The sequence below is a fragment of the Cherax quadricarinatus genome, chromosome 59, assembly GCF_038502225.1.
Source record: "Cherax quadricarinatus isolate ZL_2023a chromosome 59, ASM3850222v1, whole genome shotgun sequence".
Classification (NCBI taxonomy): Eukaryota; Metazoa; Arthropoda; class Malacostraca; order Decapoda; family Parastacidae; genus Cherax; species Cherax quadricarinatus.
Genome location: NC_091350.1, coordinates 22,568,545 through 22,594,493, shown reverse-complemented (window position 1 = coordinate 22,594,493; position 25,949 = coordinate 22,568,545). Strand labels below are relative to the sequence as shown.

Below are 25,949 nucleotides of genomic sequence, written 5' to 3'. Positions count from 1 at the left end.
ACCAATAGACCCCTGGCTGTCTTCAAGAAGGCCAGGGCTGTGGTTCGTACGTCGGGTGACGTGCGGCCAACAGTAACAGCCTAGTTGATCAGGCCCTGATCCACCATGAGACATCGTCACAGACCGGGCCGCGGGGGCGTTGACCCCCGAAACCCTCTCCAGGTAAACTCCAGGTAGTTAACATCACGAGTTCTGCTGTATATATTGAGCAAGCGAAGGTTAAAGAGACCTCTGTCTTTATTTTAGATTTAATTAGACTAATTTCACATGACTGCTGATTCTGGGAAATTATTGAAGATCTTGGTGACTTTCTGCCGGCGTCAAATGCATCATTTAAAAGCAAAGGCTAGTTAAAATGGCTAGATAATTTAAAAAAAAATGTTTTATTTTACTTTGCTGTTCGAGAAAACATTCATCATGTCACTTATTATTGAATTTATGTCAAGTTGACGTCACATATTGATGTACATGAGCTCTTGTACGTTTGGTCTGCTTGTGCTGAGGTCTTTTTATCAACTGCCTTGGCATCAACTGTCTTAGGCATATGAATGCCCAAAGGCCAATCTCTGCTGGGATGAGTAATGTTCATCTCAACAAGTACATGATACAACTTATACTGACATACTATAAGGAAGACCACTGGTTATGCAGAGCATTTCGAGCAACTGAGGTTAATTTTGTCCTCGGGATGCGACACACATCAGTCTGCTAACACCTAGGTACCTACTTGCTGCTATGCTGCAGATGTCCTAAGGAAACACACCTCAATGTTTCCATCCTTACCGGGGGTCGAACCACGGACCTCAATGTGTGAACTGAGTGCGTTACCAACCGAGCTACGGGACAAAAGTTTCTCTGAGTTTCAAGGAGAGAGCCACAGACAACTCCATTAACTGTCGACAGTAAAAAAAAAAAAAAAAGGTAATCTTTCTTTACAAACTCTGTTTTGATTATTTCGCAAAATAGAAACCAGGACTTTAATTTGTCTAATGTTAAGTCAACATGGCCACTTGTTTACTGATAATACGCGTGTATTAGTTGCGATATTATTGAATTCTGTAAGTGGCTCATATATTCATGCTTCATTATCTTTAATAAGAATATTTTTAAAGATGCATAGAAATTTAACGGAGATGTGTCAGTGATGACCAGTTACTTATAACTGAAGAACATACACGGGTGACTGAGAGCCAGAGTAGCTTGATTAATGACCAGGTACCTAGCCTAATTACCATTTAATATGACATTCAGCGATTGACAGATTCAAGGTAAGAATAATCAAGGTAAGGTAAGAATATTCTAATTGTAGGAGATTCTCAGGTAAGATATATGGACCGTGCTTTTTGTAACAGAGATTGGAAGGTTAGACAGAGGGTGTGCCTCCCAGGAGCTGGTGTTGGTGACAGAGTCAGCAGGTTGGATAATATTATGTCAGGTAATGGGAACTAGCCCATTATCTGTCTTAGTCCTGGTGGAAATGACATCTGGTAGGGCAGGAGACAGGAGCTGCTGGATAAGTACAGGTCTAAGGGAGGGACCCCAGTCATATGTAGCATCTTGCCTAGAAGGGGAGTGGGCAATGAATGGATGTCTAGGGCAATTGGTATAAATTGATGGCTAGACAAGTACACAGGTACTGCAAGGAATTTGCAGTCCCATTCATTGATAAATGGAACAAATTCTATGGCAAGCATGATATGTATGCAAGGGATGGGGTTCATCTCTCTGGGGTTCAAGTGGTTACATTAGCTAATTCGATTGAGGGGGTTATTGATGACTTGTCTAGGAATTTAAACTGATAGACTACAGAGGTATGGGTGTTTGTGGGAAACAATCAGGCTGCAGTACTAGGGTTGAAAGCAGCAGATATTACCAGGATACCTCAGGGATATGTTTAAAAGACAATTTTCAAAATAAAGTTGCTAGTAATGGCGAAGCAATTGTTCAACAAACAAACAGAGGTAAAGAGGGCAACGAGTGACTAGCTCCCTTAAGGTTTACTATACAAATAGTAGAAGTCTAAGAAATAAGATGGATTAACTAAAATTACTTGCAAGTGCAAGTAATATAGATATTATTGGTACAACGGAGACCTGGTTCAACTTGAAAGATAGAGAAATGTCTTCTGAATGCAACATACAGGGATATAAACTATTCCACACTGATAGGGTCAACAGGAAGGGTGGTGGAGTGGCAATGTATGTCAGAGATAATTTAAACTGTTGTGTTAGACAAAATGTAAGATTAGAAACATCGGACACAGAATCTCTTTGGTTACAGTTTCTTGAAAGTCGTGAAAAATTAATTTTGGGTGTGATTTATAGGCCCCCAAAGCTTGATAGGGAGTGTGGTAGGCTCCTATGGGACGAAATTCATAAGGTGCCTAGATATGAAAATGTTGTGTTAATGGGAGATTTTAACTTTAAACAAATTGATTGGAACAGTGTGACAGGAAATCTTGAGTATAGTGACTTTCTTGATGCGGTTCAAGACTGCTTTTTAAAACAGTTTGTGTCGGAACCAACTAGGGGAGCCAATCTGCTTGACTTGGTTCTTGCCAACAAAGAATCACTAGTTAATAATCTTGAGGTTAGTGATGAGCTAGGGGAAAGCGATTACAAATCACTTAGTTGCAATATATCATGGAATTACCCAGATAACTGCAATCAATCGCTGTCCCAGATTTCTGCTTGGCCGACTTCATGGATATGAGAAATTACCTGGGTGGGCTAAATTGGGACAACCTTACTATGTGTCAGGTAGGTGGGGCTGGTTGCCAATATGACGTATTTCAGAGCATAGTGTTGGCTGCCCAGATGACTCTTGTCCCGAGTAGGGAAATTAGATCTAACAAAAATGATCCCAAATGGATAAACAATAGATTAAAACATCTCATTGGTCAAAAGAGAGGCATATATAGGCGTATCAAAAGAGGGGATGGGCAGTTAGGAAATCAATAGATTCAGTTAAAGACAAGTAAAAAAAGGAATAAGAAAAGCAAAAAGGGATTATGAGGCTAAAGTCGCAAGGGATTCGAAGACTAATCCAAAAGGGTTCTTTCAGGTATACAGAAGTAAGATTAGGGACAAGATAGACCCACTTAAGAGTAACTCAGGTCAGATCACTGACAGTGATAAAGAAATGTGTGAAATTTTCAATACCTACTTCCTCTCAATTTTTACTCAGGAAGATACTAGCGAAATTCCAGAAATAATAAAGAAAAAGGACGATAATAAACTATGCACGATTGTGGTAACTAGTGACATGGTCCTCAGACAAATAGAGAAATTAAAACCTAACAAATTCCCAGGCCCTGATGAACTGTTTGCAAGGGTTTTAAAGGAATGTAAAGAGGAACTTAGCATGCCTTTCCCTAACCTTTTCAATATATTACTACAAACTGGCAGAGTGCCTGACAAGTGGAAAATGACAAATATAATACTTATTTACAAGGCAGGTGACAGGTCCTTAGCTTTGAACTATAGACCAATAAGGCTTACCTCCATAGTGGGAAAATTTATGGAATCAATAATTGCCGAAGCAATTCGTAGCCATTTTGAAAGGCATAAATTGATTAATGAATCTCAGCACGGTTTTACAAAGGGGCGTTCCTGTCTTACGAATTTACTAACTAAGGTATTTGAGGAGGTAGATCATGGTATTGAATATGATATTGTGTATATGGACTTCAATAAGGCTTTCGATAGAGTTCCACATCAGAGGCTGTTGAGAAAACTTAAAGCACACGGAATAGGAAGAGAAATTTTTTCCTGGGTAGAGGTATGGTTGACAAATAGGCAGCAGAGAAACATTAAAATGGTATAAAATACCGACAGGTTGTTAGGTAAGACACATATGCAACAGTTAGGTATCTTTATTTCGAAAAGTTGATAGAAGCTTCTATTAACTTTTCTGTACTCGACTGAAGAAGAATACTGTGTAGGCGAAACGTTTCGAAATAAAGATACCTAACTGTTGCATATGTGTCTTACCTAACAGGCAGCAGAGAGTTTGCATTAATGGGGAGAAATCAGTATGGGGGCACGTGACAAGCGGTGTTCCACAGGTGTTGCTCACAACCTACATAAACGACATAGATGAGGGAATAAGCAGCAACATAAGCAAATTTGCTGATGACACCAAAATAGGCCATCCAATTCATTCTAATGAGGACACTAGAGCACTCCAGGATGATTTGAATAGATTGATGGAGTGATTGGAGAAGTGACAGATGCAGTTTAATATAGACAAATGCAAAGTTTTAAATGTTGGACAGGAAAATAACCATGCCACATATAAACTAAATAATGTAGATCTTAATATTATGGATTGCGGAAAAGGAGTTAGGAGTTCTGGTTAGTAGTAATCTGAAACCAAGACAACAGTACATTATTGTTCGCAATAAAGCTAACAGAATCCTTGGCTTCCTAGCAAGAAGTATAAACAATAAGAGTCCTCAGGTTGTTCTTCAACTCTACATATCCTTGGTTAGGCCTCATTTAGATTATGCTGCGCAGTTTTGGTCACCGTATTACAGAATAGATATAAATGCACTGGAAAACGTACAAAGGAGGATGACAAAGTTGATTCCATGTATCAGAAATCTTTCCTATGAAGATAGACTGAGGACCCTGAGTCTGTACTCTCTAGAAAGGCGTAGAATTAGGTGGGATATGATTGAGGTGCATAAATGGAAAACAGAAATTAATAAAGGGGACGTAAATAGCCTGCTAAACATATCTAACCTAGACAGGACCCACAGCAATGGTTTTGAACTGGAAAAAATTAGATTCAGGAAGGATAAAGGAAAGCACTGGTTTGGTAATAGAGTTGTGGATGAGTGGAACAAACTCCTGAGGACCGTCATAGAAGCTAAAACGTTGTGTAGTTTTAAAAATAGGTTGGATAAATATATGAGTGGGTGTGGTTGGGTGTGAGTTGGACCTGACTAGCTTGTGCCGTGCTCCTCCCTTAAGTGGCGTGACTGACCTGACTAGGTCAAGGAATTGGCTTAAGCCAATTGGACCTGCCTCTCATAGGCCAGTAGGCCTGTTGCATTGTTCCTTCTTTCTTATGTACTTGACTAATTATATACCACTGGTTAGTTTATTTCTTTGTTAAGCTTATGTGATTAATGACCAATGCAGCTTCTTTTATGAGCAGACACTTGATCAGTAACAACCATTCAGTATGATAGATAGACAGCTGATAGCTTCAATTAATTATGCATGAGTAATTATAGTTTATAGCTATGCTCACAGATTCAGTTTATTTGTGTCTAATAATAATATCTTAGAACTGTGTTTAAAGCTTAAATTTATGTATATAATACTTTTATTTTATTTTTAATGTAGCTTGACTTAGGAGTCACTCACTTGATCACTAATTAATAATGAACAGTGTATTATGTGGTGGCTAATGACAGCCCATTAATGGCAAAGTTGGCTAATGACAGCCCACTAATGACATGGTTAACTGACAGCTTACTAATGATGAACGTAACGTATTTAGATTTAGATGCTTCGTGTAATCATGATGGTTGATCAGACCCTGATCCACCATGAGGCCTGGTCTCAGACCGAGCCGCAGGGGCGTTGACCCCCGAACCCTTTTCCAGGTAAACTCCAGGTATGATAAACAGACGTTGTTCACCCGTCAGTCAATCACATGCAGGTTGACTTAAGAAATCGTAATGACACGATTGCAAATAAACCATACCCTCGGCCGGGATTGAACCCGCGGTCATAGAGTCTCAAAACTCCAGCCCGTCGCGTTAGCCACTAGACCAGCTAGCCACAATAAGATTCATCCAACTAGGTATATTTCTACACCATAGGAAAGTTAGCACAGGCACCTCTGTGACCACAAATGCAAGTTTTTACAGACGAATCTCCAGCTAGCGTGGCCGTGACGAACTCTAGCTCAAGTCCCTTCACTGCCGTCAACATGACTTAAGAAATCGTAATGACACGATTGCAAATAAACCATGCAGGTTTAATGTTAATTATGGTTAATTATAACAGTTTCGAACTCAAAAACTGACATTAATCAGTGATTAGACGTATAATAATATATAATTAGACATACATTATGTCTCGGATCATTCTAAATGTATATCACGAATCTGACGTTATTTACTTCTGGAGCGATACACAAATAACCCGCACATAAAAAAGAGAAGCTTACGACGACGTTTCTGGCCGACTTGGACCATTTACAAAATCACACTAACCAGAAGTGGAGCAGGACGGCTATATATAGGCAGGAAGAGGTGGTGGTAGTAGTAGTAGTACAAGAATGGTATATAATACCGACAAGATGAAATTAAGACACATGCGCAGCACCCGGGCATCCATATCGTAGACGTTTCGCTATCCAGCCAGCCACTGGATGGCGAAACGTCCACAACAAAGACACCCAGACGCCGCACATATATAGCCGTCCTGCTCCACTTCTGGTTAGTGTGACTTTGTCAATGGTCCAAGTCGGACCGAAACGTCGTCGTAAGCTTCTCTCTTTTATGTGCGGGTTATTTGTATATTGTTCCAGTCACGGTATTGTGCCTTTTGTTATTTTGGAGCGACCTGAGAGGAGGCCAGGGAGGAGGCCGGGGAGGAGGCCGGGGAGGAGGCCGGGGAGGAGGCCGGGGAGGAGGCCGGGGAGGAGGCCTGGGAGGAGGCCGGGGAGGAGGCCGGGGAGGAGGCCGGGGAGGAGGCCGGGGAGGAGGCCGGGGAGGAGGCCGGGGAGGAGACCGGGGAGGAGGCCGGGGAGGAGGCCGGGGAGGCGGCGGGGGAGGAGGCCGGGGAGGAGGCCGGGGAGGAGGCCGGGGAGGAGGCCGGGGAGGAGGCCGGGGAGGAGACCGGGGAGGAGGCCGGGGAGGAGGCCGGGGAGGAGGCCGGGGAGGAGGCCGGGGAGGAGGCCGGGGAGGAGGCCGGGGAGGAGGCCGGGGAGGAGGCCGGGGAGGAGGCCGGGGAGGAGGCCGGGGAGGAGGCCGGGGAGGAGGCCGGGGAGGAGGCCGGGGAGGAGGCCGGGGAGGAGGCCGGGGAGGAGGCCGGGGAGGAGGCCGGGGAGGAGGCCGGGGAGGAGGCCGGGGAGGAGGCCGGGGAGGAGGCCGGGGAGGAGGCCGGGGAGGAGGCCGGGGAGGAGGCCGGGGAGGAGGCCGGGGAGGAGGCCGGGGAGGAGGCCGGGGAGGGGAGGGCCAGCCAGCCCAGCACTGCCAGGTGTTAACCTTCTCCTCATAATGGATTTTCCGAGTTTTATTTTCCCAGACTATATTCACATCTGTGCGTACAAAGATATTTTTTCATCTCATTTTCATTTTCACAAACTTTGTTATAATCTCAAAGGCTTTAAGTTAATTCCTGAGCAGTTAAACTGCATCCTGAAAACACCGACAGCTCACTTGATCACGACATGTGCAACATCTGGGTATCATTACTTTGTACATGTTTCGCTATCCAGAGATTTTATCAGTACAATACATGGATGTAATATGATTATTGAAATATATACAGACGACAGTGGAAGATGAGGTAATCAGTCCCTCAGACAAGGAGCAGGTGATGCGCACCGTCGTCTTGAAGCATGGGAAGCACAGTCCTACCAGTGACAATGTCTTCGTCAACTGCATCTCATGACTCCATGCACCAGCACCAGTCTTCCTGCCGCTGCTTCACATTCTTTAAGACTACAGTGTTTATCACCTGTTCCTATACTGAGGGACTCATTACCTCGTCTTTCACTGTCTTTTGTATATATTTCTATAGCCATAAGATTATATCCATGTATGTATTGATAAATCCACAAGATAGCGAAACGTCTACAAAGTAAAGACACCCAGATGTTGCACATGTGTCTAATTCTTTGTCTAGTCGGTATTGTATTCCATTAATATACAATTTGTCAGACTCTTAGCACAGAGGACATCACTACAACCTACTTACCAAGTCTTCAGTATTTGTACACGTAAAGTCTACAGTACTTTCTAATCTGGTCATCCCTGATCATATTCATATCCCTAGTCATATTCTTATCTCGCGTCATATTCTTGTCCCTTGTCTTATCTTTACCCTTCGTCATATTCACACCCCTCATCATTTGCACTCTTGTCATAGTCTCACCCCTTGTCATATTCTCATCTCTCATCATATTCCCACCATTTATCAAATTCTCACCCCCTCGTCATATTCTCACCCCCATCATGCCATGGCCAGGAACAAGATTGTGCTGAACAGGAAGGATTACAGCAAGATTATCAAGGTGATGAAGGCTGGACACCCTGAGCTGGGTCCTTCAGGATGGGGTGCCTGGCTGGAGCTGGTGCCAGGCCACGTGGGTGTGCCCACTTTCAGGCAGTTTGTGCAGTACATCCTGGAACAGCATGAAGCACACCACGTGCTCAACGAACACTGGATCCCAGCCTCCCAGTTCTGCACCCCGTGTCTTGTGAACTACACTGTTCTGGCCAAGGTGAGGAAAGAATTACTATGAATGAGGTTCAGAGAGAGAGAGGAAGAGAGACAGATAGACATTTACAAACAGAAGCTCACACAGAATTTAACGGTATGGAGGGAAGCTCAACTGTGTTGAGTCTTTTGTAGTTCTGTGATGTTGAACCTCCTAAGTGGAGGCAAAACTTTGGAATGACAATGGGTTGTCCCATTAATGTTGTACTTGTTGTACTAGCCAACCTATACATGGTATGAACATTAAAATGGTATAAAATACCGACAGGTTGTTAGGTAAGACACATATGCAACAGTTAGGTATCTTTATTATGAAACGTTTCGCCTACACAGTAGGCTTCTTCAGTCAAGTACAGAAAAGTTGATAGAAGCAGAAGATACTTGAAGACGATGTAATCAGTCCATCACCCTTAATGTTTTGAGGTGGTCAGTCCCTCAGTCTGGAGAAGAGCATTGTTCCATAATATGAAACATATTGTTTCATATTATGGAACAATGCTCTTCTCCAGACTGAGGGACTGACCACCTCAAAACATTAAGGGTGATGGACTGATTACATCGTCTTCAAGTATCTTCTGCTTCTATCAACTTTTCTGTACTTGACTGAAGAAGCCTACTGTGTAGGCGAAACGTTTCATAATAAAGATACCTAACTGTTGCATATGTGTCTTACCTAACACACTATACATGGTATATTGGAAAGGGTAAAAAAAAATCACACTGTTCATTCTCAACACTGACATGACTGACCTATGTAAAAGTGAATAAGAAAAACACAATCACTAATAATATTTGTCTCCCACAGGTGGAAACGTTGGATGAAGATACTAACTACATAATATTTGCTTCAGGTAAGACATTGTTGTGTTTTTAAGGAGCCAAACAAACCGACCTCTCTAAAATATTTTTGTAATTACCGGTTTGCATTTATTTTTAATTATCGTGGTATTAAGTTTTTAATTTTGTTCCATAAATAACTTATGAGCCTCCCTAGTAATGATAAGAAAAAATAATATAATTTAATTTAATCCTAACAATTTTATTGTAGGGCAGCTAAAATTTAGTATTGTTTAAAATTACTGAAATATGTTAATAATGTTGAGACTTAAATTATTTGTGTTATTACAACACGAATTTGTACTCGGCTTGTTTATCACGCTAATATTGACTTTATAAGCCAAAGCCGCAAAGTTTAGATAAAATATCCTAGAGAAACATTAATCAGGGGTGGGGGATATTTAGCATTTTCTGCCAGTCCATATACAGTACACGCAGGAGATAGGATAAGGATCACTTTATCTCAGAAGGAGAGTCAGATATTGTTGGAGGCCGCTGATGTATCTGATAATTTGCATTATCTTACCATGTATTTAACACAATTGACAGTATACAGTAAATCAATAATTAGATCATCATCCTGTATTCCTCAGGCTGTGCTTGACTTAGCATGTCATCGTGAGAAAGCCTTAGCTTCTTCACAGACACTGCCACACAGACACTACCACACAGACACTGCCACACAGACACTGCCCCACACAGACACTGCCACACAGACACTGCCACACAGACACTGCCACACAGACACTGCCCCACACAGACACTGCCACACAGACACTGCCACACAGACACTGCCACACAGACACTGCCCCACACAGACACTGCCACACAGACACTGCCACACAGACACTGCCACACAGACACTGCCACACAGACACTGCCACACAGACACTGCCACACAGACACTGCCACACAGACACTGCCACACAGACACTGCCACACAGACACTGCCACACAGACACTGCCACACAGACACTGCCACACAGACACTGCCACACAGACACTTGGCTTGTTCCCAGATATTGAGACAGACACTCATCTGGTTCCCAGATGTTGTGACATACACACTTAGCTGTTTACAGACATTGTGACAGACACTCAGCTGATGTTCAGTCACTGAGACCCAAACACTTAGCTGGTTCAGAGACATAGTGACACAGGCACTTAGCTTGTTGCCAGACATTCTGACAGACACATAGCTGGTTCCAAGACATTGTGAGACACTTAGCTGGTTCTCAGACAGCGTGACAGACATTCAGCATTTTAGCGGGCATTATGACACAGACTTTTATCAGGTTTTCAGACACTGACGAAGACACTCAGCTGGTTCAATACTCTGTGACAAACATTTAGCAATGATTATAGATTGGTGGTGAGGGTGATGGACTGGTGGTGAGGGTGATGGACTGGTGGTGAGGGTGATGGACTGGTGGTGAGGGTGATGGACTGGCTGTGAGGGTGATGGACTGGCTGTGAGGGTGATGGACTGGCTGTGAGGGTGATGGACTGGTGGTGAGGGTGATGGACTGGCTGTGAGGGTGATGGACTGGTGGTGAGGGTGATGGACTGGTGGTGAGAATGATGGACTGGCTGTGAGGGTGATGGACTGGTGGTGAGGGTGATGGACTGGTGGTGAGGGTGATGGACTGGTGGTGAGGGTGATGGACTGGCTGTGAGGGTGATGGACTGGTGGTGAGGGTGATGGACTGGTGGTGAGGGTGATGGACTGGTGGTGAGGGTGATGGACTGGTGGTGAGGGTGATGGACTGGCTGTGAGGGTGATGGACTGGTGGTGAGGGTGATGGACTGGTGGTGAGGGTGATGGACTGGTGGTGAGGGTGATGGACTGGTGGTGAGGGTGATGGACTGGCTGTGAGGGTGATGGACTGGTGGTGAGGGTGATGGACTGGTGGTGAGGGTGATGGACTGGTGGTGAGGGTGATGGACTGGTGGTGAGGGTGATGGACTGGTGGTGAGGGTGATGGAGTGGTGGTGAGGGTGATGTACTGGTGCTGTGGGTGATGGACTGGTAATGAGGGTGATGAATTGGTGGTGAGGGTGATGGACTGGTGCGGGGGTGATGGACTAGTGGTGAGGGTGATGGACTGTTGGTGAGGGTGGTGGACTGGTGGTGAGGGTGATGGACTGGTGGTGAGGGTGATGAACTGGTGGTGAGGGTGATGAACTGGTGGTGAGGGTGATGGACTGGTGGTGAGGGTGATGGACTAGTAGTGAGAGTGATGGACTGGTAGTGAGGGTGATGGACTGGTAGTGAGGGTGATGGACTGGTAGTGAGAATGATGGACTGGAAGTGAGAGTGATGGACTGGTAGTGAGGGTGATGGACTGGTAACGAGGGTGATGAATTGGTGGTGAGGGTGATGGACTGGTAATGAGGGTGATGAATTGGTGGTGAGGGTGATGGACTGGTAATGAGGGTGATGAATTGGTGGTGAGGGTGATGGACTGGTGGTGAGGGTGATGGACTGGTGATGAGGGTGATGGACTGGTAATGAGGGTGATGAATTGGTGGTGAGGGTGATGGACTGGTAATGAGGGTGATGAATTGGTGGTGAGGGTGATGGACTGGTGGTGAGGGTGATGGAATGGTAATGAGGGTGATGAATTGGTGGTGAGGGTGATGGACTGGTAATGAGGGTGATGAATTGGTGGTGAGGGTGATGGACTGGTGGTGAGGGTGATGGACTGATGGTGAGGGTGATGGACTGGTAGTGAGGGTGATGGACTGGTAATGAGGGTGATGAATTGGTGGTGAGGGTGATGGACTGATGGTGAGGGTTATGGACTGGTGGTGAGGGTGATGGACTGGTAATGAGGGTGATGGACTAGTGGTGAGGGTGATGGACTGATGGTGAGGGTGATGGACTGGTAATGAGGGTGATGGACTAGTGGTGAGGGTGATGGACTGGTGGTGAGGGTGATGGACTGATGGTGAGGGTGATGGACTGGTGGTGAGGGTGATGGACTAGTGGTGAGGGTGATGGACTGTTGGTGAGGGTGATGGACTGTTGGTGAGGGTGATGGACTGGTGGTGAGGGTGATGGACTGTTGGTGAGGGTGATGGACTGTTGGTGAGGGTGATGGACTGGTGGTGAGGGTGATGGACTGTTGGTGAGGGTGATGGACTGTTGGTGAGGGTGATGGACTGTTGGTGAGGGTGATGGACTGGTGGTGAGGGTGATGGACTGGTGGTGAGGGTGATGGACTGGTGGTGAGGGTGATAGAATGGTGGTGAGGGTGATGGACTGGTGATGAGGGTGATGGACTGGTGGTGAGGGTGATGGACTGGTGGTGAGGGTGATGGACTGGTTTATCTGGAGAGTTTATCTGGAGAGAGTTCCGGGGGTCAACGCCCCCGCGGCCCGGTCTGTGACCAGGCCTCCTTAGGTCAGTGTCCCAGGATGCGACCCACACCAGTCGACTAACACCCAGGTACCCATTTTACTGATGGGGAACATAGACAACAGGTGGAAAGAAACACGTCCAATGTTTCTACTCTGGCTGGGAATCGAACCCAGGCCCTCACCGTGTGAAGCGAGAGCGTTAACCACCAGGCCACCAGAGCCCCCAGAGAGTGATGAACTGGTGGTGAGGGCGATGGACTGGTGGTGAGGGTGATGGACTGGTGGTGAGGGTGATGGACTGGTGGTGAGGGTGATGGACTGGTGGTGAGGGTGATGGACTGGTAATGAGGGTGATGGACTGGTGGTGAGGGTGATGGACTGGTGGTGAGGGTGATGGACTGGTAGTGAGGGCGATGGACTGGTGGTGAGAGTGATGAACTGGTGGTGAGGGTGATGGACTGGTGGTGAGGGTGATGGACTGGTAGTGAGGGTGATGGACTGGTGGTGAGGGCGATGGACTGGTGGTGAGAGTGATGAACTGGTGGTGAGGGTGATGGACTGGTGGTGAGGGTGATGGACTGGTAGTGAGGGTGATGGACTGGTGGTGAGGGTGATGGACTGGTGGTGAGGGTGATGGACTGGTGGTGAGGGTGATGGACTGGTGGTGAGGGTGATGGACTGGTGGTGAGGGTGATGGACTGGTGGTGAGGGTGATGGACTGGTGGTGAGAGTGATGGACTGGTGGTGAGGGTGAAGGACTGGTGGTGAGAGTGATGGACTGGTGGTGAGGGTGATGGACTGGTGGTTAGAGTGATGGACTGGTGGTGAGGGTGATGGACTGGTGGTGAGAGTGATGGACTGGTGGTGAGGGTGATGGACTGGTGGTGAGGGTGATGGACTGGTGGTGAGAGTGATGGACTGGTGGTGAGGGTGATGGACTGGTGGTGAGGATGATGGACTGGTGGTGAGGATGATGGACTGGTGGTGAGGGTGATGGACTGGTGGTGAGTGTGATGGACTGGTGGTGAGAGTGATGGACTGGTGGTGAGGGTGATGGACTGGTGGTGAGGGTGATGGACTGGTGGTGAGAGTGATGGACTGGTGGTGAGGGTGATGGACTGGTGGTGAGGGTGATGGACTGGTGGTGAGGGTGATGGACTGGTGGTGAGAGTGATGGACTGGTGGTGAGGGTGATGGACTGGTGGTGAGGGTGATGGACTGGTGGTGAGAGTGATGGACTGGTGGTGAGGGTGATGGACTGGTGGTGAGAGTGATGGACTGGTGGTGAGGGTGATGGACTGGTGGTGAGGGTGATGGACTGGTAATGAGAGTGATGAACTGGTGGTGAGGATGATGGACTGGTGGTGAGGATGATGGACTGGTGGTGAGAGTGATGGACTGGTGGTGAGGGTGATGGACTGGTGGTGAGAGTGATGGACTGGTGGTGAGAGTGATGGACTGGTGGTGAGGGTGATGGACTGGTGGTGAGGATGATGGACTGGTGGTGAGGATGATGGACTGGTGGTGAGGGTGATGGACTGGTGGTGAGGGTGATGGACTGGTGGTGAGAGTGATGGACTGGTGGTGAGGGTGATGGACTGGTGGTGAGGGTGATGGACTGGTGGTGAGAGTGATGGACTGGTGGTGAGGATGATGGACTGGTGGTGAGGATGATTAGAACATAAGAACATAAGAAAGGAGGAACACTGCAGCAGGCCTGTTGGCCCATACTAGGCAGGTCCTTTACAATTCATCCCACTAACAACATTTGACCAACCCAATTTTCAATGCCACCCAAGAAACAAGCTCCGATGTGCAAGTCCCTCTCAAATCCAACCCCTCCCACTCATGTACTTATCCAACCTAAATTTGAAACTACCCAAAGTCCCAGCCTCAATAACCCAACTAGGTAGACTGTTCCACTCATCAACTACCCTATTTCCAAACCAATACTTTCCTATGTCCTTTCTAAATCTAAACTTATCTAATTTAAATCCATTACTGCGGGTTCTCTCTTGGAGAGATATCCTCAAGACCTTGTTAATATCCCCTTTATTAATACCTATCTTCCACTTGTACACTTCGATCAGGTCTCCCCTCATTCTTCGTCTAACAAGTGAATGTAACTTAAGAGTCTTCAATCTTTCTTCATAAGGAAGATTTCTAATGCTATGTATTAATTTAGTCATCCTACGTTGAATGTTTTCTAACGAGTTTATGTCCATTCTGTAATATGGAGACCAGAATTGAGCTGCATAATCTAGGTGAGGCCTTACTAATGATGTATAAAGCTGCAGTATGACCTCTGCACTTCTGTTGCTTACACTTCTTGATATAAATCCCAGTAATCTATTTGCCTTATTACGTACGCTTAGGCATTGCTGTCTTGGTTTAAGGTTGCTGCTTACCATAACCCCCAAGTCCTTTTCGCAATCTGTATGGCTAAGTTCTACATTATTTAACTTATAAGTGCTAGGGTTATGGACACTCCCGAGCTTCAGAACCTTGCATTTATCTACATTGAACTGCATCTGCCACTTTTCTGACCAAGAGTGGAGTTTGTCTAAATCCTCCTGAAGTTCCCTAACATCTACGTTTGAATCAATTATCCTACCTATCTTCGTGTCATCGGCGAATTTGCTCATATCACTAGTAATTCCTTCATCAAGATCATTGATATATATTATAAACAACAACGGGCCCAAGACTGATCCCTGTGGAACCCCACTTGTTACTGATCCCCACTCGGATTTAACCCCATTTATGGACACTCTCTGCTTCCTGTCTGTGAGCCATGATTCGATCCACGAGAGCACCCTTCCCCCAATGCCATGAGCTGCTACTTTCTTCAACAGTCTTTGGTGCGGAACTCTATCAAATGCCTTACTAAAATCTAAGTAAACAATATCAAATTCTTTATCGTGGTCAACAGCCTCAAAAGCTTTACTGAAGAAAGTTAATAAATTAGTTAGACAAGACCGGCCTCTTGTGAATCCATGCTGAGTATCATTAATCAAGCTATGCTTATCGAGATGGCTTCTTATAATCTCAGCTATAATTGACTCTAGTAATTTGCCTACAATTGAGGTCAGGCTTATTGGGCGGTAATTTGACGGTAACGACTTGTCCCCTGTTTTAAAAATAGGAATTACATTAGCCATCTTCCACATATCAGACACTACACCTGTTTGAAGAGATAAATTAAAAATATTAGTTAATGGTTCACAGACTTCCATTTTGCATTCCTTAAGAACCCTTGAAAAAACCTCATCAGGACCCGGTGACTTATTTTGCTTCAGTCGGTCTATCTGCTTCACAACCATTTCACTAGTGGCTGTGATGTTACATAATTTATCTTCTGATCCACTATAAAAATTAATTACCGGAATATTATTAGTGTCTTCCTGTGTAAAAACCGAGAGAAAATAATTATTTAAAATCGAGCACATTTCATTCTCTTTGTCAGTAAGATGCCCATAGTTATTTTTAATGGGACCTATCTTATCTCTGACTTTTGTTCTATAGACCTGGAAAAAACTTTTTGGGTTAGTTTTAGAATCCCTAGCAACTTTAATTTCAAAGTCCCTTTTAGCTTTTCTTATCCCCTTTTTAATGTCCCTCTTAATGTCAATATACTGATTCATAAGATGACCCTCGCCTCTTTTGATACGCCTATAAATTCCTTTCTTATGCCCTAGTAGATATTTCAGCCCATTATTCATCCATTTTGGGTCATTTCTATTTGATCTAATTTCCTTATAAGGGATAAACGTTCTTTGAGCAGCATGTATTGTGTTCAGAAAACTGTCATATTGATAGCTCTCTTCGTTACCCCAGTCAACAGATGATAAGTGTTCTCTAAGCCCATCGTAATCTGCTAAGCGAAAATCTGGGACTGTTACTGAGTTATCCCTACTATCATACTTCCATTCAATTCTAAATGTAATTGATTTGTGGTCGCTAGCACCCAGTTACTCTGAAACTTCTAAATTATTAACAAGGGATTCATTGTTTGCCAGAACTAAGTCAAGCAGGTTATTACCCCTTGTAGGTTCTGTCACAAACTGCTTCAAAAAACAATCCTGAACTACTTCTAAGAAATCGTATGATTCTAAATTCCCAGTCAAGAAATTCCAATCAATATGACTAAAGTTAAAGTCTCCTAGAATTACTACATTATCGTGCCTTGTGGCCCTAACAATTTCCTCCCATAGTAGTCTCCCCTGGTCCCTATCTAAATTTGGGGGACGGTATATCACACCTAAAATTAATTTTTCATGCCCCTCTGAAAATTCTATCCAAACAGACTCTGTATGTGTTACTTCAGACTTAATACCCGTTTTTATGCAACAGTTCAAGCGATCTCGGACATACAATGCCACCCCACCCCCCTTCCCGATACTTCTATCTACTTGGAACAATTTGAAACCCTGAATGTGACATTCTGCAGGCATGTCCCGACTTTTTGAATTAAACCACGTCTCAGTAATGGCAAATACATCTATGTTACCTGCACTAGCAACTAGTCTCAACTCGTCCATCTTATTCCTAGCACTGCGACTATTTGCGTAATAAATATTTAATGACCCTCCTCTCTCTTTACCCTTCCTGCTCCTTTCTGTTATTCCACTAAACCTATTACTGTCCTTGTCAATTAGTGCCACTGGTGGACTGGTGGTGAGGATGATGGACTGGTGGTGAGAGTGATGGACTGGTGGTGAGGGTGATGGACTGGTTGTGAGGGTGATGGACTGTTGGTGAGGGTGATGGACTGGTGGTGAGGGTGATGGACTGGTGGTGAGGGTGATGGACTGGAAGTGAGGGTGATGGACTGATGGTGAGGGTGATGGACTGGTAGTGAGGGTGATGGACTGGTAATGAGAGTGATGAACTGGTGGTGAGGGTGATGGACTGGTAATGAGAGTGATGAACTGGTGGTGAGGATGATGGACTGGTAATGAGGGTGATGAACTGGTGGTGAGGGTGATGGACTGGTGGTGAGGGTGATGGACTGGTGGTGAGGATGATGGACTGGTAATGAGAGTGATGAACTGGTGGTGAGGGTGATGGACTGGTGGTGAGGGTGATGGACTGGTGGTGAGGGTGATGGACTGGTGGTGAGGGTGATGGACTGGTAATGAGAGTGATGAACTGGTGGTGAGGGTGATGGACTGGTAATGAGAGTGATGAACTAGTGGTGAGGGTGAAGGACTGGTGGTGAGGGTGATGGACTGGTAGTGAGGGTGATGGACTGGTAGTGAGGGTGATGGACTGGAAGTGAGGGTGATGGACTGATGGTGAGGGTGATGGACTGGAAGTGAGCGTGATGGACTGGAAGTGAGAGTGATGGACTGGAAGTGAGAGTGATGGACTGGTAGTGAGAGTGATGGACTGGAAGTGAGAGTGATGGACTGGTAGTGAAAGTTTTCTTAATTTTTTGAAGGTCTTGATGTTCTTGAAGTCTTGAAGTTCTGAAAAGAAGATCATTAAGTTATGAATACCTCACTCATGTCCATGAATTCAGGTGTCCAACCTTGTCCCATCGGATATTCACCATTCACCACTTCCCCGAGGTAAGAAGTCCCACCCCACACGAGGATTACACAACTCAATGCTACGACAACAATGGAAAATGACAACAACACAATAGAAGGAACGGGATAACATTACAACACAAGGAGAGGACAACAACACAAGGACAGGTCAACAACACAAGGACAGGACAACAACACAAGGACAGGACAACAACACAAGGACAGGACAACAACACAAGGACAGGACAACAACACAAGGACAGGACAACAACACAAGGACAGGTCAACAACACAAGGACAGGACAACAACACAAGGACAGGACAACAACACAATGACAGGACAACAACACAAGGACAGGTCAACAACACAAGGACAGGACAACAACACTAGGACAGGTTAACAACACAAGGACAGGACAACAACACAAGGACAGGACAACAACACAATGACAGGACAACAACACAAGGACAGGACAACAACACAAGGACAGGTTAACAACACAAGGAGAGGACAACAACACAAGGACAGGTCAGCAACGCAAGGACAGGGCAACAACACAAGGGCAAGACAGCAACACAAGTACATGATAACACAACACAATTACCAGACAACAACAGAAGGACGAGATAACACAACACAATGACCAGACAACAACAGAAGAACAAGACACAACTAAGGAACCAGACAATTACAGGACAAGAAAATAACAGAAGGACAGGACAACATCAAAATTACCAGACAACAACAAAATGAAAAGACAAGAACAGAAGGACAAGACAATACCAGAAGGACTAGACAACAGCTCAACAAGAACAGGTGGAAGCTATTACAGGAGAGGATACGCAGAAATTTGCGGCGGGTATTAACATTCACCTGGACAGCTGTGACCGTCGACGACCTAGACGAGAGACCAAGCAGAAAACGACATCCTTATTTTTTGCTAGCCACATAGTGTAACCACCGTTGAATACGAAGGATAAATGGATGATGGGAATCAAATTGTTTAATGGCTTGTAAAGCACTGAGGGAATCCAAAATTATCACAAACGTCGAAGGAGACATATATGTAATGCGCAGAAGTGCTATGAGGATGGCATACAACTCAGCAGCAAAAATACTAGCTGAGTCTAACAAGTGGCCTCGGACAACTTCATCAGGGAATACTGCCGAGAACCCAACACCATCAGAAGATTTAGAACCATCTGTAGAAACAGCGATGGCATGAGCATGTGACCAGAAGTACTCGAGAATAAGAGAGCGAGTAGCAGGAGTAGGTAAGAAAGCTTTGGCGCACGTTAGTGGGGGAGAACAGACATGAACTGTCGGAACTTCCCAAGGGGGAAGGGAAAAGGCAGGCGCTAAACTATGTACAGGGGGGCAACTGAAGAGAAGACCAGAGTGAAGATGAAGAGAAAATGGAGTAGCCAGGGGCGTCGAACAAACAGTGGGTTCCTACACGAAGATCATGAGCGTGGACAAAATAACGAAGACAATGAGCATCACGACGATCAGCTTAGGAAGGAATATTCGCCTCTGCATAGAGACTTTCAACAGGGGATGAACGAAACGCACTAAAGCATAAACGGAGACCTTGATGATGAATGGGCTCTAACTTAGAAAGAGTTGTGGGAGAGGCCGCAGAATAGACTTGGTTACCATAATCCAGCCTGGGCAAGACTAGAGTGGACTGCAAACGGAGGAGAGTGCGACGATCTGCTCCCCATGAATGATGCGCAAGAACTTTAAGGAGATTCAGCCGACCGTGGCAAGTTGCCTTTAAAGAAGAAATGTAAGGTCTCCATGTCAACCGGCGATCAAAGAGCAGGCCAAAAACGTGACCGTATCACATTCCGGAATACGTGAACCGTGTATCTGGGACAAGCGGACGTCTAGTGAAGGTAATGAATCTGGTTTTCGTACTAGAAAATTTAATGCCATGAGAAGTGGTCCAATGGGAAACTCGGTCAATCACATCCTGAAAGAACGCTGCTACTAGGTGACAGTCAGCGCCTGAGTAAGCTATAGCAAAATCATCCACATAAAGTGACGACCAAATATGCGAAGAAAGAACGGAAGGTAGGTTATTTATAGCTAAGAGAAAAAGGGTAGTGCTAAGGACACAACCTTGTAGGACTCCCTCATCTTGTACAAAGTCTGAGGAAAGCGAGGCACCAACATGGACTTGAGAATGTGGTAGGAGAAGCTACAGAACAGACTTGGTCGCCATAATCCAGCTTGGACAAGACTAGGGTGGACTGCAAATGTAGGAGAGTCCGACGATCTGCTCCCCATAAATGATGCGCAAGAATTTTAAGGAGGTTCAGCCGACCATGGCAAGCTTCCTTCAAAGAGGAAATGTGAGGTTTCCATGTCAACCGGCGATCGAAGAGAAGGCCATGAAACTTGACCATATCACATTCTGGAATACGTGAGCCGTGTAAATACAATGGAATATCTGGAAAAAGAGGATGTCTAGTAAAGGTTTTTGTACTAGAAAATTTAAATCAACGAGAAGTGGCCCAATGGGAAACTCAGGCAATCGCATCTTGAAGAGAGGCCGCTACCAGGCGACAGTCAGCGCCTGCTTAAAACTATAGCGAAGTCATCCACATAAAGTGACGACCAAATATGCGAAGAAAGAACAGAAGGTAGGTCATTTATAGCTAAGAGAAAAAGGGTAGTGCTAAGGACACAACCTTGTGGGACTCCCTCATCTTGTACAAAGTCTGAGGAAAACGAGGCACCAACATGGACCTGAGAATGTCTGTCGGATAAGAAAGCAGCAAGGAAGTTTGGTAGATGTTATACCTCCAAGTGGTGTCAAATACCTTCTCTAGATCAAAAAAGACTGCTAGGACGGAGTGTTTGTTAGCAAGGGCATTTCGAATATACGTACCTAAGTGGAGCAGGGGGTCTAAAGTAGAGTGGCCCTTGCTAAAGCCATATTGACGAGGGGAAAAACTATAGTGAGTCTCCAAGAACCACATCAGATGTCTATTTACCAATTGAGACACTTATGGAACATATGGGAATGTTTATTGAAGAAACGTTTCGCCACACAGTGGCTTCATCAGTTCAATACAAAGTAGAAATGGGTAAGGAGCGGAGGAGTTTGAGGTGTTCAGTCCCTCTGCCTGGAATCGATGTGTTCAGTCCATCACTCTTGTAGGAAGTACAGCATAAAGCCAGAGAGGTGGCTTATATACTGCAGTCACGTGAGGCGAAGCAGGAGGAGGCGGGATCACAGTGGAACCTGCCACTAGTGTAAGTAGGTCATCGTCCAAAGGTTGGACAAGCGTTGAAGTCTTTGTACAAAGATCCCATGATGTTGCAGTGTCTGACATCTGTCAGACACTTTGTATTGGACTGATGAAGCCACTGTGTGGTGAAAAGTTTCTTCAGTAAAGATTCCCATATTTTGCATAAGTGTCTCATTTCTTCAACTTGTCGGTTTTCAAAACCATTCATCACATATTTACCAAACGTTCCATCACCTTGCAGACTATACTGGTCTAGGCAGTGGGACGATAGTGAGAGGTATCATGCCCCGAGTTGCCAGGATAATAATAATAATATCTTTATTTACTACAAGTACATGTACAAGGTATACAGTCCTAGCTGACAACAATGACATACTACTATATAGAAAGTCCCTTGTTATGCTCCGCATTTCGGGCAAATTAGGTCAGTGTCCCAGGATGCGACCCACACCAGTCGACTAACACCCAGGTACCCATTTTACTGATGGGGAACATAGACAACAGGTGGAAAGAAACGCGTCCAATGTTTCTACTCTGGCTGGGAATCGAACCCAGACCCTCGCCGTGTGAAGCGAGAGCGTTAGCCACCAGGCCACCAGAGCCCTTTGCGAAACGGTGGTACAATAGCGGTTCTCAATTGTTGAGGGAGAACCCCTCACTCCCAAATAAGATTGAAAAGGCATAAAAGAACAGGAAGGACCGTCGATTGGAGATGTTGTAGCATACTGATATGGATATCATCAGGTCCTGTTGCTGATGGCCGGCAAACGGAAAGTGTGGACTCTAATTCTAGGAGAGTAAAAGGTACGTTATACGGCTCCATTCCGTCAGAGGAGAAATCTAAGGGCAATTGCTCTTTGGCAGGCTTAGTCACAAGAAATAAGGGACAAAGGTGAAGCCCCTGGGAGATACGGACAAGATAGTTCCCGATTTTCGTGCCAACTTCTAGAGGTTCTGCGACATTAACTCCAACAACCCGCACAATGGGAGCTGGGTCCGGAGTGTACTTGCCACACAACTTCCAGACCTTTTTCCAAATCGCACACATAGGGGAAGACGAGGTACTGGTAGACACGTAGTCTCGTCAACAAGTGTATTTAGCGTCGCGTATGATGCGGCGAGCAACTGCCCTTGCCCACTTAAAATCCAACAGACACTCTGAAATACGATTATATAGATAATGGCCTCACACCGCATGTTTCAAATGCACCGCATGGGCGCATGCAGGAGACCACCAAGATACACATGTCTGAGAATGCCTCCCTGAGGTTTGGGGGAGAGAATGTGCTTCTGCAGTTAAAACTAAGGTCGAAAATTGGTGTACCAGTTCATCAATAGAGAACGAAAGGAGGTCCTCACAATAGGTGGTAAGATGAGAGTATAAGTCCCAAGCTGCTCGTGCAAATTGTCAACAAGGGCTATGAAGCAGTCGGGCATATATAGTAGAAGTAAGAAGAATAGGAAAGTGATCACTGTCATGCAAATCTGGAAGAATAGACCAAGCAAAATCAAGTGCAATTGACGAGGAACAGATAGAAAGATCAATGCAGGAGAGAGACTGAGTGCGAGAGTCAAAATGGGTAGAAGTACCTGTATTTAAAACATGAAGAGGATGAGAAGCGAGAAGAGTCTCCAACTGATCACCACAAGAGTCACAGTGGGACCCTCCCCACAGGTGAAGGTGAGAGTTAAAATCACCCAACAACAAGATAGGCAGCTGTAGAGAAGAAATTAAAAATGCGATATCTGAGATACAGAATGCACGGGAGGGAGAAATATATAGAAAACAAACTGTATACCATTTGTGTAAATAAATATGAGCTGCAGTATAATGAAGCAGAGAACGAACAAAAACTTGTTGATACAGTATATCAACATGCACAAAAAGCCCGCTTTCATTAAATGATTCATCAGGAAAAGCATCGGAAAACTGTAACAGCACATAGCCCAAGGTGGTGCGAATGATAGCATAACGAATTTTGGGCTCTTGTAACCCAACTGGGAGAACAATACTTGGAGTTGCCCCCGAGGCCACGAATATTCCCTTGTAAAAAAGACATTATGTACAGAAATAAAAATGGCAACAATAAGAAACGATAAAACCTATGGGCTTTGAGGATCAGTAAAGTCAACGTGTGGGGGGTAACGGTAAGTGTGTAAGCAAGGAGGAATCAGAATGCTGTGGAGGAAAAGATTGTTGAGAGGGTTGTGAAAAAGAAGGGGCAGAAGGAGGCGCGTTGGTGTCCATCGAGGGTGTCGTCTCCGCAACATAGCTGGAGACAGCATCTAACGTGTAGATGAATGGTTCAGAGAACCGACATGTTGATAAATTAGACACATATACAACTCTTGGGAATCTTCATTGAGGAAACGTTTCGCCACACAGTGGCTTCATCAGTCCATAAGAAGGAGAAACTTGAAGAACAGGAGGAGAATGAGGTAATCAGTCCCTCAACCTTGAGTCGATGTGTTCAGTCCATCAATCTTGAACAGAATACGGCATATCAGCGGAGAAGCAGCTTATAAACCGTATGGCAGGAGAGGTGCAGCAGTCATAGGTCGTGTCACATTTGTTCAATGTGGAAGTAGGTCGTGCCCAAGAATTAGGCAAGCGAAGAATACCTAAGTAATAAGATCCCAAGAAGTTGCAGTGTCTGACAGATTTGTAGATGAATGGTTCAGAGAACCGACATGTTGATAAATTAGACACATATACAACTCTTGGGAATCTTCATTGCAATCTTCGCTTGCCTAATTCTTGGGCACGACCTACTTCCACATTGAACAAATGTGACACGACCTATGACTGCTGCACCTCTCCTGCCATACGGTTTATAAGCTGCTTCTCCGCTGATATGCCGTATTCTGTTCAAGATTGATGGACTGAACACATCGACTCAAGGTTGAGGGACTGATTACCTCATTTTCCTCCTGTTCTTCAAGTTTCTCCTTCGTATGGACTGATGAAGCCACTGTGTGGCGAAACGTTTCCTCAATGAAGATTCCCAAGAGTTGTATATGTGTCTAATTTATCAACATGTCGGTTCTCTGAACCATTCATCTACAAATCTGTCAGACACTGCAACTTCTTGGGATCTTAATACTTAGGTATTCTTCGCTTGCCTAATTCTTGGGCACGACCTACTTCCACATTGAACAAATGTGACACGACCTATGACTGCTGCACCTCTCCTGCCATACGGTTTATAAGCTGCTTCTCCGCTGATATGCCGTATTCTGTTCAAGATTGATGGACTGAACACATCGACTCAAGGTTGAGGGACTGATTACCTCATTCTCCTCCTGTTCTTCAAGTTTCTCCTTCGTATGGATTGATGAAGCCACTGTGTGGCGAAACGTTTCCTCAATGAAGATTCCCAAGAGTTGTATATGTGTCTAATTTATCAGCATCTAACGTCTCGGCAGGAGAGGTAGAGCAAGTAGAGGTCAGACTAACTATGGAGGCAACCAAAGAGGTCTGAGGAGGGTGGGGAGTATGAACCTGGAGAGATATGTTGGTGTGGGCAGAAGAGTCCTACATTGGGTTGGAAGGTAACTATGGAAGAAGATGGGGTGGGGGAAACAGGAGAAGAGGAGACTACACGAGGGGGGGTGAACCTCTACCTTGGTGTGAGAGTTGGAAAGGGGATGAGAACTAGGCCCTGAGGTAGAAGATAAATTCAACTTTACAGGTGATAGACGCGAAGAAAGTGTAGGTCTGCGAAGTCTCGTAGACTGAGAAGTGAGTGAGCAAGGTGAGGAAGTAGAAGGAGGAAGAGGTGCGGAGGTTAAGAGTTTCAGAGGATAAAACAGCAAAAGAATTTGAAACAGGGGTGACCCCGGAAGACATGGTCGCAAAGGGATTGGGAGGTGGGAGGGGCATCGAGGTTGGAGGCTCCAGGCTACTCGAGCATAAGGGACACAAGGGACACGAGGAAGTTTTCCCTGAAGGCAGAGCTGAAAGACAGCCATAGTGTAAGTAAGGCCCTCACACTCCTTAAGATACTGGATCTCTCGTTCATTACAATAGACTTGACAAAGGCATGAAAAAGAAGAATGACATTCATTGCAACTGAGACAAGAGGGGGAAGACTACAAGATGTATTAGAATGATCTGCTGCACCGCAGACTGGACATTCCACCGCGGATCTGCAGTATTTAGCAGGGTGTCCGAAATGCCAGCAATTATGACATGGTTGGGGAGTGGGGACTACTTTATGGACCTCTAGACGATGGCCTGCAATGTAAACAGAGGACGGAAGTTGATGGCACTTGAAGGTTAAGCAGGTGATGTTACTAGAAAAGCGCCTCTGCCCGCTAGCAGGCAGGATATATGCATCTACCTTAAGAACAGGAAGGTCCTAAAGGGTTAATTGTTCTAAAATATCGCCGTAAGACAAAAAATCATTCTGTACAATGGTATGTGATAAGACCACAGTACCACTGTAAGAATTGAGAGTATCGTGTTTACAAACGGTGACTGGTATG

The 25,949-nt window shown here is 45.2% G+C and overlaps 1 protein-coding gene across 1 annotated transcript in view; it reads left to right on the top strand.

Moving 5' to 3' along the window:
• Positions 1 to 25,949, top strand: part of LOC128698838 (carbohydrate sulfotransferase 11-like) — a 174,656-nt gene that overhangs the window by 136,603 nt on the left and 12,104 nt on the right. Inside the window, exons 6-7 of the mRNA XM_070097817.1 lie at positions 8,214 to 8,469; positions 9,271 to 9,316. Coding sequence (XP_069953918.1) covers positions 8,214 to 8,469; positions 9,271 to 9,316 — 302 coding nt within the window. The remainder of the gene's footprint in view (positions 1 to 8,213; positions 8,470 to 9,270; positions 9,317 to 25,949) is intronic.